The following is a 14,421-nucleotide window of genomic DNA, read 5'->3' as shown; positions in this document are numbered from 1 at the left end:
ACCTTTCCTGGAGCGGCTGAGTGGAGCTCCGCTCCGTCGTGCGGGCGGGCGAGGGGCGTGGAGCAGGGCCTGTGTGGCCAGGGCCGCGCTGGTCACTCCATCCTCGTCCGGCCGATGCCCAAGTCGACGGCTGTTTCCAACATCCGCTGGCTGTGACTTTTATGCGGGCGCCCCGGCCCAGGCGTGTGTGCTCCGACCGGCTAAGGCAGGTCGGGCGGAGGACCTGGCCCACCCGAGGGGCTACCCCGGGGGGTGAGGCGGCTTAGAGGGTCATTAATCAAACCCTCCGGGGGCGGGCTCGGGGGCGGGGCGTCCTCCTGGCCCCGCCCCTCGGCTCACTGCCTCACGCTGCTTTCCCCGAGGCGCCTCGCTGAGGGCGGCGTGTGGAGAGTTTGGGGTGTCTGCCACCGGCTGCGGTGGGGCCGGGCTGGAGGCCGCGGGTGAGGCCTGTGGTTAACCTCGCGCTGCCGAGGTCTTACCTCCTCGGGTCCAGTCTGATTCCAGGCCGCTTCCAGGCCGGTGCCCAGCTGAGGCGGGAACGCTGCAGTTTGGTTGAGCGTGACTTTTAGGCTCTGTGAGGAAAAGTCGAGCGCGCCACATCGAGGCGCTAGCCGTTTATTCTACCACAAGGTAAAAGATTCATGCTGTCCTAGTTACCCTAAAGCTGGGAGATACACTGCACTTCCTACCAGACCCCGAATGCTCTCAGTGTCTGTAATTCTTTAAGAAGTTCCTAGAGCAGACAGCCCTTGGATCGTGGGCACTTCTCCCCGGGGACGGGGACCCTGCTGACCGCCTCCGCTGCCCCCGCGGGGGCCACCGCTCTTTAATTATTTGGGCGAAACATTCTTTTCTGGTTTTGCACTTGTGGACCCACGGGAAGCGTGACTTGCAGCGAGGCAGGACCCGATCCCAGGCTTCTTTAGAAAGCGGACGCTGCGCCCCAAGGCCTGTTCAGAGCCTCCCCAGGAAGCCGTGGGCCCCCGGCCGCCCCAATCCGCAGCGGTTTCTGCAGGTCCTGGACCCGTCGCCTTCGTAGGTGAAATCTAAGTACTTTCCAGCAACATAATTAGAACACTCGAAAACAATGCCTGCAGTTCTCCGAGTAGGACATTTTCTGTTTTTGTGTTTGAGACAGGGTCTCTGTCGCCCAGGCTGGAGTGCAGTGGTGCCATCTCGGCTCACCTCAGCCTCCAACTCTCGGGCTCAAGCCAAGAGCAGGATATTTTCTTATATTCTTTGGGGTCAAACGGAATATCAAATTTAAAATGTCACTAAAGAAACGGCGCTCTTGTATATGCACCATCACTTCATACTTTCCAGTAGATTTCTAAGTTGGAACTACTGTAACCAAGCCGTCAGCAGTCCTGGTGGCACTATTTATATGTACTGGCCCACAAATTAAGTACATTAGTGAGTCAGAATGGTACTTAGACTTTCATCTCAATTCCCACCCAATAACTGTAATTAGATTTACACTTTAGAAAGAAGTACACCGATATTCTATTGATTCAAAAAGGGGCCCAGTGCAGTGGCTTATATGTGTAGTCCCAGCTACCCCGAAGGCTGAGACGGGAAGATCTCGTGAGCCCAGGAGGTTGAGGCTGCAGTGAGCTGTGATCGCACCGTCGAAGGGACTTCTATTGCTGAATGAAAAAGTACATATTTTCCCAGTAAATTGTATGTAATGAGGAATAAAGCAACTAGATCCCTGAATTCACAGGTGGAAAGCAATGTTTCAGATTCTATAAAGCAGCAAATCAAACAATAACTTAAAAGTTTTTCTTATATTATGAGATACCATAAAGCTACAAACCCACAAAAGATATTGTTGCCTAGTCCTATAAGGTTAAAAACAAAATCAAACGTTTCCTGTCACTTGAGGCTGAATTTACTCATTTTCCACAAACAAATTTTCTTTTTCTTCGGGGTTATGGAAGAGGTGAGGTTCATGCACATCATTTTTTGTCAGCAAGCTTTCAGATTGCTTCAAAGAGAGATTCCTGTATTTATAGAGAGGGGAAAAAAAGCATTAAATTAAAAAAATGAAAGTATCCCTAAAAGGTAGCAAACATACAGAATCTAGGACACAATAACAATATTAAAGGCTAATGATTAATCACCAAACAGTGTGAATCTTGTCGGGCTTTAAAAAGGAAGCAGAAACAAAGATTTTCCTCTTGGTGTAGCGAAGAATGTGAAAAATCTATGATTTGTGAGAGGTATGGAAATAATATTAGAGGAAAGGTGGACCAGGTCTAAGATGAGGCAAATTTGAGGTGTCTGGGGCTTCTTATATTTTGCACCCAGATTGTCCTTATAATGCAAAATAATCATACATATCAATTTATTCCATATTGTTTTTATATATAAATGTTTTATATGTATATAAAACAGTAGATTAATTGGTACTTTTTTCACATTTCAACTATTTCTCTCATTGTTTAAATTGTAATTTACATAGTTAAATTCACCCTTTTCAGTGTAAATTCACCTAGCTCAGCAAGCTTTCATAAACATATGTCTTATAACCATCAATGCAATAAAGATACAGAACATTACTCTCATTCTCCAAAATTATCTTGTGCTGACCCTTTGCAGTCAACCCTTTCTCCCACCTCCAGTTTCTGGCAACTACTGATCTGTTTTCTGTCTCTGTAGTTTGCCTTTGCCAGAAAGTCATACAAATAGAAGCGTATTATATAGTATGTAGCCTTTTGAGTCTGGTTTCTTTCACTTAGCATAATGCTTTTGAGATCCACGTTGTTGAGTGTATCACTAGTTCATTCCTTTGTATTGCTGAATAGTATTCCATTGTATAGATTTACCACAGTTTGTTTATCCATTCCTCAGATGAAAACCTTTGGAACTGCAGTGAGTCAAGATTGCGCCACTGCACTCCAGCCTGGGCGACAGAGTGAGACTGCGTCTCAAAAAAAAAAAAGAAAGAAAACCTTTGGATTGTTCCCAGTTTTTGGTGATTATGAATAATATTATAAATGTTCAGGTACAGGTTTTTGTGAGTATACGTTTTCATTTAACTTGGGAAAATAACCAGGAGTGAACCACTAGCTGCTAGAAGTGTTAAATGTATATTTACCTTCTTTTTTATTTTTATTTTTTTGGAGGCTCTCATTCTGTCGCCCAGGCTGGAGTGCAGTGGTGTGATCATAGCTCACTGCAGGCTTGAACTCCGGGGATCAAGTGATCCTCCAAGTGATCCTTCCACCCTAGCCTCCCAAGTAGCTGGGACTACAGGCATGTACCACCACGCCCAGCTTAACGTTATAAGAATATGTCAAACTGGCTGGATACAGTGGTTCGCATCTGCAACCCCAGCACTTTGGGAGGCTGAGGCAGGAGGATTTCTTAAGTATAAGAGTTTGAGACCAGCCTGGACAGTATAGTGAGACCCGGTCTGTACAAAAAAATTTAAAAAATTAGATGGGCGTGGTGGAACATGCCTGTAGTCTCAGCTACTCAGAAAGCTGGGGCAGGAGGATTACTTGAACACAGAAGGTTGAGGCTGCAGTGAGCTGTGTTTGAGCCACTGCATTCCAGCCTGGGCAACAAAATGAGACCCTGTCTCTCAAAAGATAAATACATAATAAAAGAATATGTCAAACTACTGTCCAAAGTGTCTGTACTATTTTTGCATTCCAGCCAGTAGTACACGAGAGTTCTAGTTGCTCCCTATCCTAGCCAGCATTACCAGCTTTTGTTTTTTCTTTTTATCCATTCTAGTACATGTTATTTTTTAAGAAAAAGTTAAATATTTAAAAATCAGATGATTTCATAATCGAGATATCTCACTTGCCAGCTAGTGCGATGCATGTCCATCTGGCCACACCATTGTGGAGCTGAATAGCTACAGTTGCGTTTAGTTGGGCATGTGCTTACCAGTTCACCTTAGTCACCCCCTCACCTGTTCTCACTTATTATCCCTTCCTGTTCCTAAGGGTGGTTTTCTTTGAGAGTCCCCAGCAGAGTACTTGAGAAGTTGGCTATTGGAGTCAGTGAGCTGTGTTCAAGTCCTAGTCCTGCTCATGGCAACTGTGTGACCTTGGGTCCTTCTGATTGTACCTCTTCAAGCCTCATTTTCCCATCTATAAAAGGGGCTTATAGTATTCTTAAAAGAGTTCCATTGTCTTTTAAAATTTGGATAGGCCGGGCGCGGTGGTTCACGCCTGTAATCCCCCCACTTTGGGAGGCCGAGATGGGTGGATCACGACATCAGGAGATCAAGACCATCCTGGCTAACACGGTGAAATCCCATCTCTACTAAAAACACAAAAAACTGGCCGGGCGTGGTGGCAGGTGCCTGTAGTCCGAGCTACTCGGGAGGCTGAGGCAGGAGAATGGCGTGAACCCAGGAGGCAGAGCTTGCAGTGAGCCAAGATCACGCCACTGCACTCCAGCCTGGGTGACAGAGCGAGACTCCGTCTCCAAAAAAAAAAAAAAAATTGTTTGGATAATGAAGATTCAGCTTTCAAAATATAGGCATTTTAAAATGGAAAATAATATAATTCTTTTGAATTAGATCTTATATAACCCTTGTTCACAGAGTAAACCATTGACAGAGTTGAGATCAGAAGTCACAAAAACTAGCTTGTTTTAACTAAAACTAGTCTGTTTTAACTAAAAAAAGTTTTTGATTTTTGAGACAAGGTCTTGCTCTGTCGCTCAGTCTGGAGTGCAGTGGCACAATCGCGGCTCACTGCAGCCTTAACCTCCTGGGCTCAAGCAATCCTCTCACCTTAGCCTCCCGGGTAGCTGGGACTACAGAGACAAGCTACTACACCTGAATTTTTTTTTCTTATGGAGATAAGGTCTCATTGTGTTGCCTAGGCTGGTTTCGAACTCCTGGCCTCAAGCAATCCTCTCTCCTTCCTCAGCTCCCCAAAGTGCTGGAATTATAGGCATGAGCCACCTCACCCAGCCTAAAAACACTGTTGCTTACCACTACTGTGCTTTTTTTGGGAAAGAGGGGAGTATCCTAATTTCAAAATGGTTCTTTGAGAACTGCAAATCCAAATATTAACATTATACCTACATTACTGATACACATAAGCTTATTTTGCATATAAAATTAAATAGACTGTTATGTTTAACAAAGCAAAATTTGCAAGTGAGTTTATATAACATCATTCCAGAGTTTTGTGACTAAAAATATCTGAGTTTTAAAAATTCTTTCCTAAGCACATAGATCTGTTGTTACAACTGTTCAAATATAACCTTAACAGTGGTGAAGGAAAGTTGTTTTAACTGTTATTCGAGTTCACTTTTTAATTCAAAGAAACCTAATGCTTCCATATTCTAACAAAGGGTACTAGGTATTTTATAAATAGCTAAATAATATACAGTGAATATTTCCTGTGAATTATGGGTCCCAGTGATTTGTATTCCTTAAAGGTATTTGAAATTAAGGGCATTTTTACCCAGCTAGAAAGTACTATTTTTACATTAACAAACGAGATGGATTGACTCTATTAACATTGCTTGGGTTTGAAAGATAGTTAAATAATCAAGTAACAATTAGTTTTTCATTGTATGGTGCTACACAGTATTCTCGGTGGATTTTATATGCAATATATAAATGCATTTAATGTCTATTTTAAAATTACTAAGGCTCAAGCACCTCCTAGCATGTTTGCAAAGAGAGGAAACATCTGTCAGAAGTATTTACTGTGACAAACACAGAAAGAAGCAATAATGTGTACTTTTTTGTTTGTTTAATACCATATTTTAAAAAATTGAACAGTGAAGGCATTTGTTCAGAATCAGCCTTTAAATAAAAAATAGGTTTGACCTAATCTTTAATTAAAGTATACATTGATAGTATCAAGTTCAGTTTGAGGGTCAAAAACAACGTCAATGAGTCTGACTTTTTCCTCCCAGTAGAGAAAGCAGGCTTGTATAAACATACATGAGCACAGATTGCACACATTTATAAAAGAGGTGGAAAACATTCCCCTGTCTTTGGACAGATGTTGTTTCACTGGCTCCACATAGGATACAGGCACAGCCCGCAGTGTGTAGAACCCTAAAGGAGTGTGGGGCACATACCTTTAGCTTTTTGGAAGATGCACTGTAAGCTTATTTCTACCTCTGAGCAGGCTCCCCACCTTGAATATTAAATATAGAGTGTAGGGACACGTCTGCTGATGCCAGCTCGTTCTTTCCCTTAAAGTAATTAAGGCAAGGGGTAGCTTTAATCAATTTTCTAGAAACTAAAAATCTGTTCTGTGTGTTTAGGCTGAATATTTTGTTTTTAACACTTTACTGACCTTCTAGCTTTATTTTCATTATCTCCTAGATTTATGTTAAATTGCTAAAATTAGCAAAAGGCATGCCCTGAAAATCTGTATCAAGAGTTTGATGAAACTCTGTAATATATTTGATTACCTTTTATTAAAGAGAGGTAGAACTGATAATCTCATTTAATACGGATTAAATCTTTTGATATACTAAAACAATATTTTGGCATACCTAAGGTGAAAGTATTGCCTGAGGAAATAATAAGCATTTAAAAATTTATGTAATGCTTTTTCACAGGATAAAATTGAAGACTCAGGATTGAACATAATTGGCTTCACTTGATGGTGGCAGAGGCAGGACATTCTTGTGTTCTCACAGAACCCTTTTGATTTGCTGGCTTCATTTAGGATAGCCTATCTTTGCAGTACATAGTAGTTTGTATTTTAAAAAATGCATTTAGTTCTGTATTTAGTGTTCGTAGTTAGGAAAATGAGGGTAGAGTGATTTATTTGATGTTTTATCAGTGTACTCCTAGTGACTTGGGCTTTGCTTGGGGCTACAGAATATGTGGAATGGGCCGCAGCTCACTATTGATCTAACAATGCATGTGGCAATGTATAGAATGCATCAACATTGTTTTCTGAGGCTGTGTACATTTTTATTGTTTTATTTTCTTCCTTGATGATATACTAGCAAGATTTTTCAAAATGCTTGGCAAAGAAACAAAACTTAAGAACACTGTTGTGGAATTGATAACAGTTGTGTAAATCTTTAAGAAACTATTGTGGTGCTATGGACAAGTAGGCAATGGTTTGGTGATAATGACAATGGACATAAGCAGTAAATGTCTCACATAGCTCCTGTTTTATTGTGAATGGAGAGGAGGCAAGACCAAAACAAGGACTCCCTGCATATCCTTTCACTTCTCCCCAAATAAAGCATTTTCCATACCCACAGACCTTCTCTCTCCTAAGACTGCATCCCAGCAAGCCTGAGCCACTCTGCAGGGAATAGGGGTAGGACAGTGCAGCAGTAATGTTCACAGGGCTTCTTGAGGTGGGCTGTACTAGGCAATTCTAAATCATCATCCCTCGATGGGACCCTTCAAAGAGGGTGTCATGATAAGCCCACTTGACCTTCAGCAGGCAGTTCTGGGAAAAGGAAAACGATTCCAAAGTATGTCCCCTGGCTCTGTTTACTTTCTCAATGAAATATGCTATTATTGGCCTTTAGTATATTGCGATCACTAATCTGATTTGGTTGGAAGGATCAATATAGCAATCATTGTATTGATTATAAATGAAAAAATAAGTTTAATGCAAAATTTATAAGATGTATTAGGATCTGGTTTTTAAAGCCCATAGCATTTATCACACTATAGAGTAATTATATCGTATTTGACTCCCCAGCTAGCTTGTGGCAAAATATTTGAGATCAGGATTATCTCATTTGAGTTTTTATATTCAGTGTTGCCCAGCATATGGCAGATGTCTCATGTTTTATATATAAATGAAGTTACTTTCTGGTATGGGTATTTATTTATTTAATTTATTGAGATGGGGTCCCACTCTGTTGCCCAGGCTGGAGTGCAGTGGAGCAATCTCAGCTCATTGCAGCCTCTGTCTCCCAGGCTCAAGTGACCCTCCCACTTCAGCCTCCAAAGTAGCTGGGACTATAGGCACGCACCACCATGTCCAGCTAATTTTTGTATTTTTTTTTTTTTGTAGAGAAGGGGTTTCTCCATGTTGGCCAGGCTGGTCTTGAACTCCTGGACTAAAATGATCTGCCCACCTAAGCCTCCCAAAATGCTGAGATTATAGGCGTGAACCACTGTCCCCAGCTCTGGCTTATTTTTCCATCAAAGCAATACCTTTTTTAAACCAAAAAGCAAATTTTTCCTCATCAGGAGAAACTTCTGCCTCCTTCAGAGACAGCAGCTTAAAAATCTGGTTTGTAGAAGTGGTGAAAGTAGTCTAATTCTGTAGGCCTCTGGACTTTCTGCAACCATATGCTCTGAAGTCGCCCACCCACTGGTGGACTACTCATCATCAGCTAGGCCTCAGGCTCCTTTGACAGAATCCCTGATCATTGAGACATCTTTACCTACTGCCTCTGGGACTTTTCTGAGTCTCCTACCTTACCTCAGTGGGTGTATCCAGTCTAATGCCGAAGTCTTCTGGAAACACCCCTTCCCATTGTAACTTTCTGAGTGTTTGGGCAGACCAACAATGAACTTTTTTTTTCTTTCTTTCTATGTTTGGCCAAAAAGGATTGAGAACAAAGAACTAGGAGACAGATTGGATGGCCTCTGTTCCTCTTTGTTTACTGTGAAGATGTCTCCTCCCCACCAAAAAGATAAAGTCACATAAATATTTGAAAGAACCTACCCCATCTCTTCAATAATTTTAGTGTAATCTTCTCAGGAACTTTCTGGAGATGCATTTCCATTTACAGGGTATCTCTGTATTTCAGAGAAAAAGACTAATTTTGGCTTACCCACCTGTGGCTAATAAACAGGAACTATATGATGCATTGTTTTGAAGTTACCTGTAGCACACAAAGAAATAAAAGCATTCTGCTTTGAAATTAATAACTAAATTGTAAAAAAGGTATAACAATATTAGATTATCTAAAAATTAAATAAAGCTAAATGAATACACAGTAAAACTAGTAATAAAATTAATAACCCAAGGAAAAAATAGCACAGACTTTCATATACAAAAACCTATACAGGAAAGTTCATGGTCAACTCTTAAAATAAAATGAGCATGCCAACATTAATATAAATATTAACTGCCCTTAATTTTACTGTTCTGAGTTAGTTTATTTTTTCAAATTGTTTAACTTGTAGGGAGTAAATTAATCGTGTATCGTTTTGGGGATATGTCCATACCTTTATTCTGGCACTTAACATTCCATATCATTTACCTGCTTTCAGATCCTCCTCCCTTTCCAGCAGTAATTTCCTTTTAAGTAGGGACAGCCCTATTCACCTCTAATCCACAGTGGCTGGCATATTCTTGGACACATTCGAGGTGCTTAATAAATGTTTATTAAATGTTTGTTATGAATTTTTCTATAGAAGTGCTATAAAAGAAAGTGCTAAAAGATGTGAGTATAATATTTTGGATTTTATTAAGATATTAAAGTATGTTTACAATTTTGTGTTATATAGCTATATGGCTATACTTAGGATAAGATTTTTAAATTGTAAGATCCTTGAAGTTAGAGGTTATAATAATTCCTATAATTTTACCATAATCCCCAATATAGAGCTCCAAATTTACAAGGCTATCAAAAATACATAAAAGATTAGGAAGTACAAAAATTATTACCATCTTTTTAAGAATTCCTGTTCCCTTACAATGTATTTGGTTGCACAGAGGTGCCTTTAAAAAGTTCATCTTAACTCTTCTAAAGACCTGAAAGGTAGGTATACTGTAGATTTTGAAAATACATAATATATTTTCTAGATTTTAATTTATGCTTTCCCTTTCTCTTGCACAGTTATAAAAGAGTCTTTGCATAAAGACCATATAGTATGCTATTGGACATATACAAAAGGATAGAGTTATTGTATATTACATACGTGTATACAGGGATGTCACTGCTTTTAAGCCTGAGAGTTCCAGGTTTGTACCATCTGTTTGGATGGGGATGGCAAACATGGGCAAAGGGGAGGGAGGACCTACAAATGGCCAAGGAAGAATAACCAAGTACTCCTGAGAAAAGCTCAGAAAATTTTCTGCTGCAGCTACTCAGTGTGTTCACTTTAAATTTTATTTTAATTGATTTTAGAGACCATTTTTTTTTTGAGACAGAGTGTCATCTTGTCACCCAGGCTGGAATGCAGTGGCACGATCTCGGCTCACTACAACCTTTGCCTCCCGGGTTCAAGTGATTCTCCTGCCTCAGCCTCCCTAGTAGCTGGGATTATAGGCGCCTGCCACCACACCCGGCTAATTTTTGTACTATTAGTAGAGGCGGGGTTTCACCATGTTGGCCAGGCTGGTCGTGAACTCCTGACCTCAGGTGATCTGCCCGCCTCAGCCTCCCGAAGTGCTGGGATTATAGGCATGAGCCACCGCACCCGGCTGAGACCATTTTTCAATATAGTAAATTATGTAATCTATTTGAGTACTCCTTTTAAAATTTTGAAATTTGTTGTATTATCCTATTTCCTCTAGCTCCTTTTTAGTTATAAAAATTGTTTACATATCACATATTTCCCCATCTGTTATTTTCCCAAATTCCCACCAAATTGAAGTGAATTTCTAAGTAGAGCATTATTGCTTTAGAACATTAATTGTCCTTATATCCCAGCTTCATTTAGCCTGTGCCCCCTGCTAGCTTTGTAAACTCAAGACAAGTCACTTCATTTGCTGAAACTGAACTTTCTCATCTGCAAAATGCATATAATGATCTTCTGCCTCACAGGTTATAATGATTAAATGCAATAATGTATGTAAATATCTGAAATGTTTAGCACAGTAAATGTCAGTTCTTTTTTCTTCCCTTGCCCCCTCTTCTTTGCCTTCTAATTCCGAGTGCTTTCCATTTTAAATTATTAATAATTATTATAACAGCAACTACCACAAGGTCTGAAATGAAGCTTACATACTATAACATTCTATATGGACTTTTAAAAATTGTAGCAAAACTATTTAACATGAGATCTACCCTCCTTTTTTTTTTGTTTTGTTTTTTGTTTTGTTTTTTGAGACGATGTCTTGCTCTGTCACCCAGGCTGGGGTGCAGTGGTGCCATCTCGGCTCACTGCAGCCTCTGCCTCCCAGGTTCAAGCAGTTCTCTTGCCTCATCCTCCCAAGTAACTGAGACTACAGGGGCACACCACCACACCCAGCTAATTGTTTTGTATTTTTGGTAGAGACAGGGTTTCGCCATATTGGCCAGGCTGGTCTCGAACTCCTGACCTCAAGTGATCTGCCTGCCTCAGCCTCCCAAAGTGCTGAGATTACAGTTGTGAGCCACCGTGCCCAGCCAAAATCTACCCTCTTAACAAAGTTTTAAATGTACAATACATTATTTTTTTTTACCTTAGGTACAATGTCGTATAGTAGATCTCTAGAGTTTATTCATCTTGTTTGGCCGAAACTTTATGCCCATTGATTAGTAAGTCTCCCTTTCCTCCCCTCAGCTGCTGGCAATAGCACTCCACTCTTTGAGTGTGTGAATTTAACTATTTTAGGTATCTTATATAAGTTGAATCAGTATTTGTCTTTCTTTGACCTGGCTCATTTCACTTAGCATAATATCCTCAAGGCTCACCCATGTTGTCACATATTGCAGAATTTCCTTTCTTTGTAAAGCTGAATAGTGTTCCATGTTCCATTTAATATACACTTCCTTTATCCATTCATCTGTCCAATGTCCATGTACCTTGTTTCTGCATCTTGACTATTGTGAATAGTGCTGCAATGAACATAGGAGTACTGATGTCTCTTGGAAATCCTGATTTCAATTCTTTTGGATAAATATCCATAAGTGGGATTGTTGGGTCATATGGCAGTCCTATTTTTAACTTTTTGAGGAACGTTCATACTGTTTGCTATAGTGGCTGCACCATTTTACATTCCCACCAATGGTGTGCAAGGGTTCCAGTTTCTTCACATCCTCTGTAACACATGTTGCCTTTTTTAAAATGATAGCCATCTGGGCACAATGGCTTATGTCTGTAATACCAGCAGTTTGGGGGGCTGAGGCAGGTGGATCACTTGAGTTCAGGAGTTGGAGACCAGTCTGACCAATATGGTGAAACCCCATCTCTACTGAAAATGCAAAATTAGCCGGGTGTGGTGGTACATGCCTGTAATCTCAGCTACTCGGGAGGCTGAGGCAGGAGAATTGCTTGAACCCAGGAGGCGGAGGTTGCAGTGAGCTGAGAGCACGCCATTGCACTCCAGCCTAGGCAACAAGAGTAAAACTCTGTCTCGGAAAAAAAAATAAAAGCCATCCTGACAGATGTGAGGTGATAGCTCATATCTATTTTGATTTGCATTTCCCTGATGATTACTGACATTGAGTATTTCTTCATATACCTGTTGGCCATTTGTATGTCTTCTTTGGAGAAATTTGTATGTCTTCTTTGGAGGAACAAAAACCACTATTTGTTTAAGAGACTTTTCTTTCCCCATTGTGTATTCTAGGCACCTTGTCAAAGATCAGTTGACTACATATGCATGGATTTTTTTTCGTGGGTGCTCTATTTTGTTCCATTTCCCTATATGCCTGTCTTCTGCCAGTACCATACTGTTTTGATTACTGTATCTATGTAATATATTTCAAAGTTAAGAAATGTGGTGCCTTCAGCTTTGTTCTTCATTCTTAAGATTGATTTGGCTATTTGTGGTCTTCAGTGGTTCCATATGAATTTTAGAATTGCTTTTTTCTATTTCTATAAAAAATGCAATTGGGATTTTGATAGAAATCGCATTGAATCTGTGGATCACTTTTGGTCTTACGGATATTTTACAATATTGAGTCTTCAGTTCATGAACATGAGGTGTCTTTTCATTTGTGTCTTGTTTAATTTCTTTTAAAATTTATAAGCAGACATTGCAGAAGATGTCTTGTTTAATTTCTTTCATCAATGTTTTGTCGTTTTCAGCATATGTCTTTCACCTCCTTAATTAAATTTATTCCTGGGTATTTTATTCTTTTGTTGTTATTGTAAATGGGATTATTTTCATAATTTCTTTTCAGATAGTTTGTTGCTAATTTATCTATATGACTTTAAACATTGTTTTCGGGCGGGGCGCAGTGGCTCATGCCTGTAATCCCAGGACTTTGGAAGGCCAAGGTGGGTGGATCACTTGAGTTCAGGAGTTCAAGACCAGCCTGGCCAACATGGTGAAATCCCATCTACTAAAAATACAAAAAGTAGTCAGGTATGGTGGCACATGCCTGTAATCCCAGCTTCTCGGGAGGCTGAGGCAGGAGAATTGCTTGAACCTGGGAGGCAGAGGTTGCAATGAACTGAGATTGTGCCACTGTACTCCAGCCTGGGTGACAGAGTGATACTCTATCAAAAAAAAAGAGATGGTTTTTGTTAGTTGGGGCTCACACTAGATTATAAAGAGATTAATAAGGACTGTTTTGAGAAAATTAAATGGCTAATTTAAAAAAATTTAGTTGAGACATAATTGTACATATTTATAGGGTACATAGTGATGTTGCAATACATATAATGTATAGTGATCAAATCAGGGAAATTAGCATATACATCATCTCAAACACTTATCATTTCTTTGTGTTGGCATCATTCAATATTCTCCTTCTAGCTATTTGAAACTATATATGATTGTTAACTATGGTCATCCTATAGTGCAGGGGTCCCCAACCCCAATGGTCCTGGTCTGTGGCCTATTAGAAACTGGGCTGCATAGCAGAAGGTGAGTGGCAGGTAAGCGAATGAAGCTTCATCTGTATTTACAGCTGCTCTCCATAATTCGCATTACCACCTGAGCTCTGCCTCCTATCAGATCTGCTACAGCATTGGATTCTCATAGGAACATGAACCCTATTGTGAACTGTGCATGCGAGGGATCTAGGTTGTGAACTCCTTATGAGAATCTAATGCCCGATGATCTGTCACTGTCTCTCATTACTCCCAGAAAGGATCATCTAGTTGCAGGAAAAAAAGCTCAGGGCTCCCGCTGACTCTACGTTATGGTGAATTACGATTTCATTATACATTACAGTGCAATGTTAATAGAAATAAAGTGCACAATAAATGTAATGTACTTGTATCATCCCAAAACAATATCCCCCTCCACCACACTTCTGGTCCATGGAAAAATTGTCTTCCACAAAACCAGTCCCTGGTGCTACAAAGGTTGGGGACAGCTGCTATAGAACTCTAAAGTTTATTCCGCCTATCTGGTTGTAATTTTGTAACCTTTACCAAATCTCTCTCTTCCCTTGCCTTATTCCCTCTGGCCTTCCCAGTCTGTAGTATCCTCGTTCTACTTTTTAATTCTATGAGATCAACTTTTTGGTGTTTTTTTTTTTTTTGTTTTGTTTTTTTTAGCTTTCACAGATGAGTGAGAACATGCACCGTTTCACTTTCTGTTTCTGGCTTATTTCACTTAACATAATGTCCCCCATTTCCATCCGCGTTGTTGCGAATAACAGGATTTCATT

The 14,421-nt window shown here is 40.3% G+C and overlaps 2 protein-coding genes across 2 annotated transcripts in view; one reads left to right on the top strand and one right to left on the bottom strand.

The window, feature by feature from the left end:
* Positions 1 to 2,951, top strand: part of MCMDC2 (minichromosome maintenance domain containing 2) — a 96,136-nt gene extending 93,185 nt beyond the window's left edge. Inside the window, exon 16 of the mRNA XM_063709239.1 lies at positions 2,854 to 2,951. Coding sequence (XP_063565309.1) covers positions 2,854 to 2,921 — 68 coding nt within the window. The 3' untranslated portion in view covers positions 2,922 to 2,951. The remainder of the gene's footprint in view (positions 1 to 2,853) is intronic.
* PPP1R42 (protein phosphatase 1 regulatory subunit 42) overlaps positions 1,809 to 14,421 on the bottom strand; it is a 64,509-nt gene continuing 51,896 nt past the window's right edge. The window contains exons 8-9 of the mRNA XM_019032265.4: positions 8,759 to 8,805; positions 1,809 to 2,003 (exon numbers count right to left, since the gene is read on the bottom strand). Of these exons, the coding sequence (XP_018887810.2) occupies positions 8,765 to 8,805 (41 nt within the window). The 3' untranslated portion in view covers positions 1,809 to 2,003; positions 8,759 to 8,764. The remainder of the gene's footprint in view (positions 2,004 to 8,758; positions 8,806 to 14,421) is intronic.

The sequence above is a fragment of the Gorilla gorilla genome, chromosome 7 (genome assembly GCF_029281585.2).
Source record: "Gorilla gorilla gorilla isolate KB3781 chromosome 7, NHGRI_mGorGor1-v2.1_pri, whole genome shotgun sequence".
NCBI lineage: Eukaryota > Metazoa > Chordata > Mammalia > Primates > Hominidae > Gorilla > Gorilla gorilla.
Note: the sequence above shows the minus strand (reverse complement) of the source record. Positions and strands in the feature narration are given on the sequence as shown.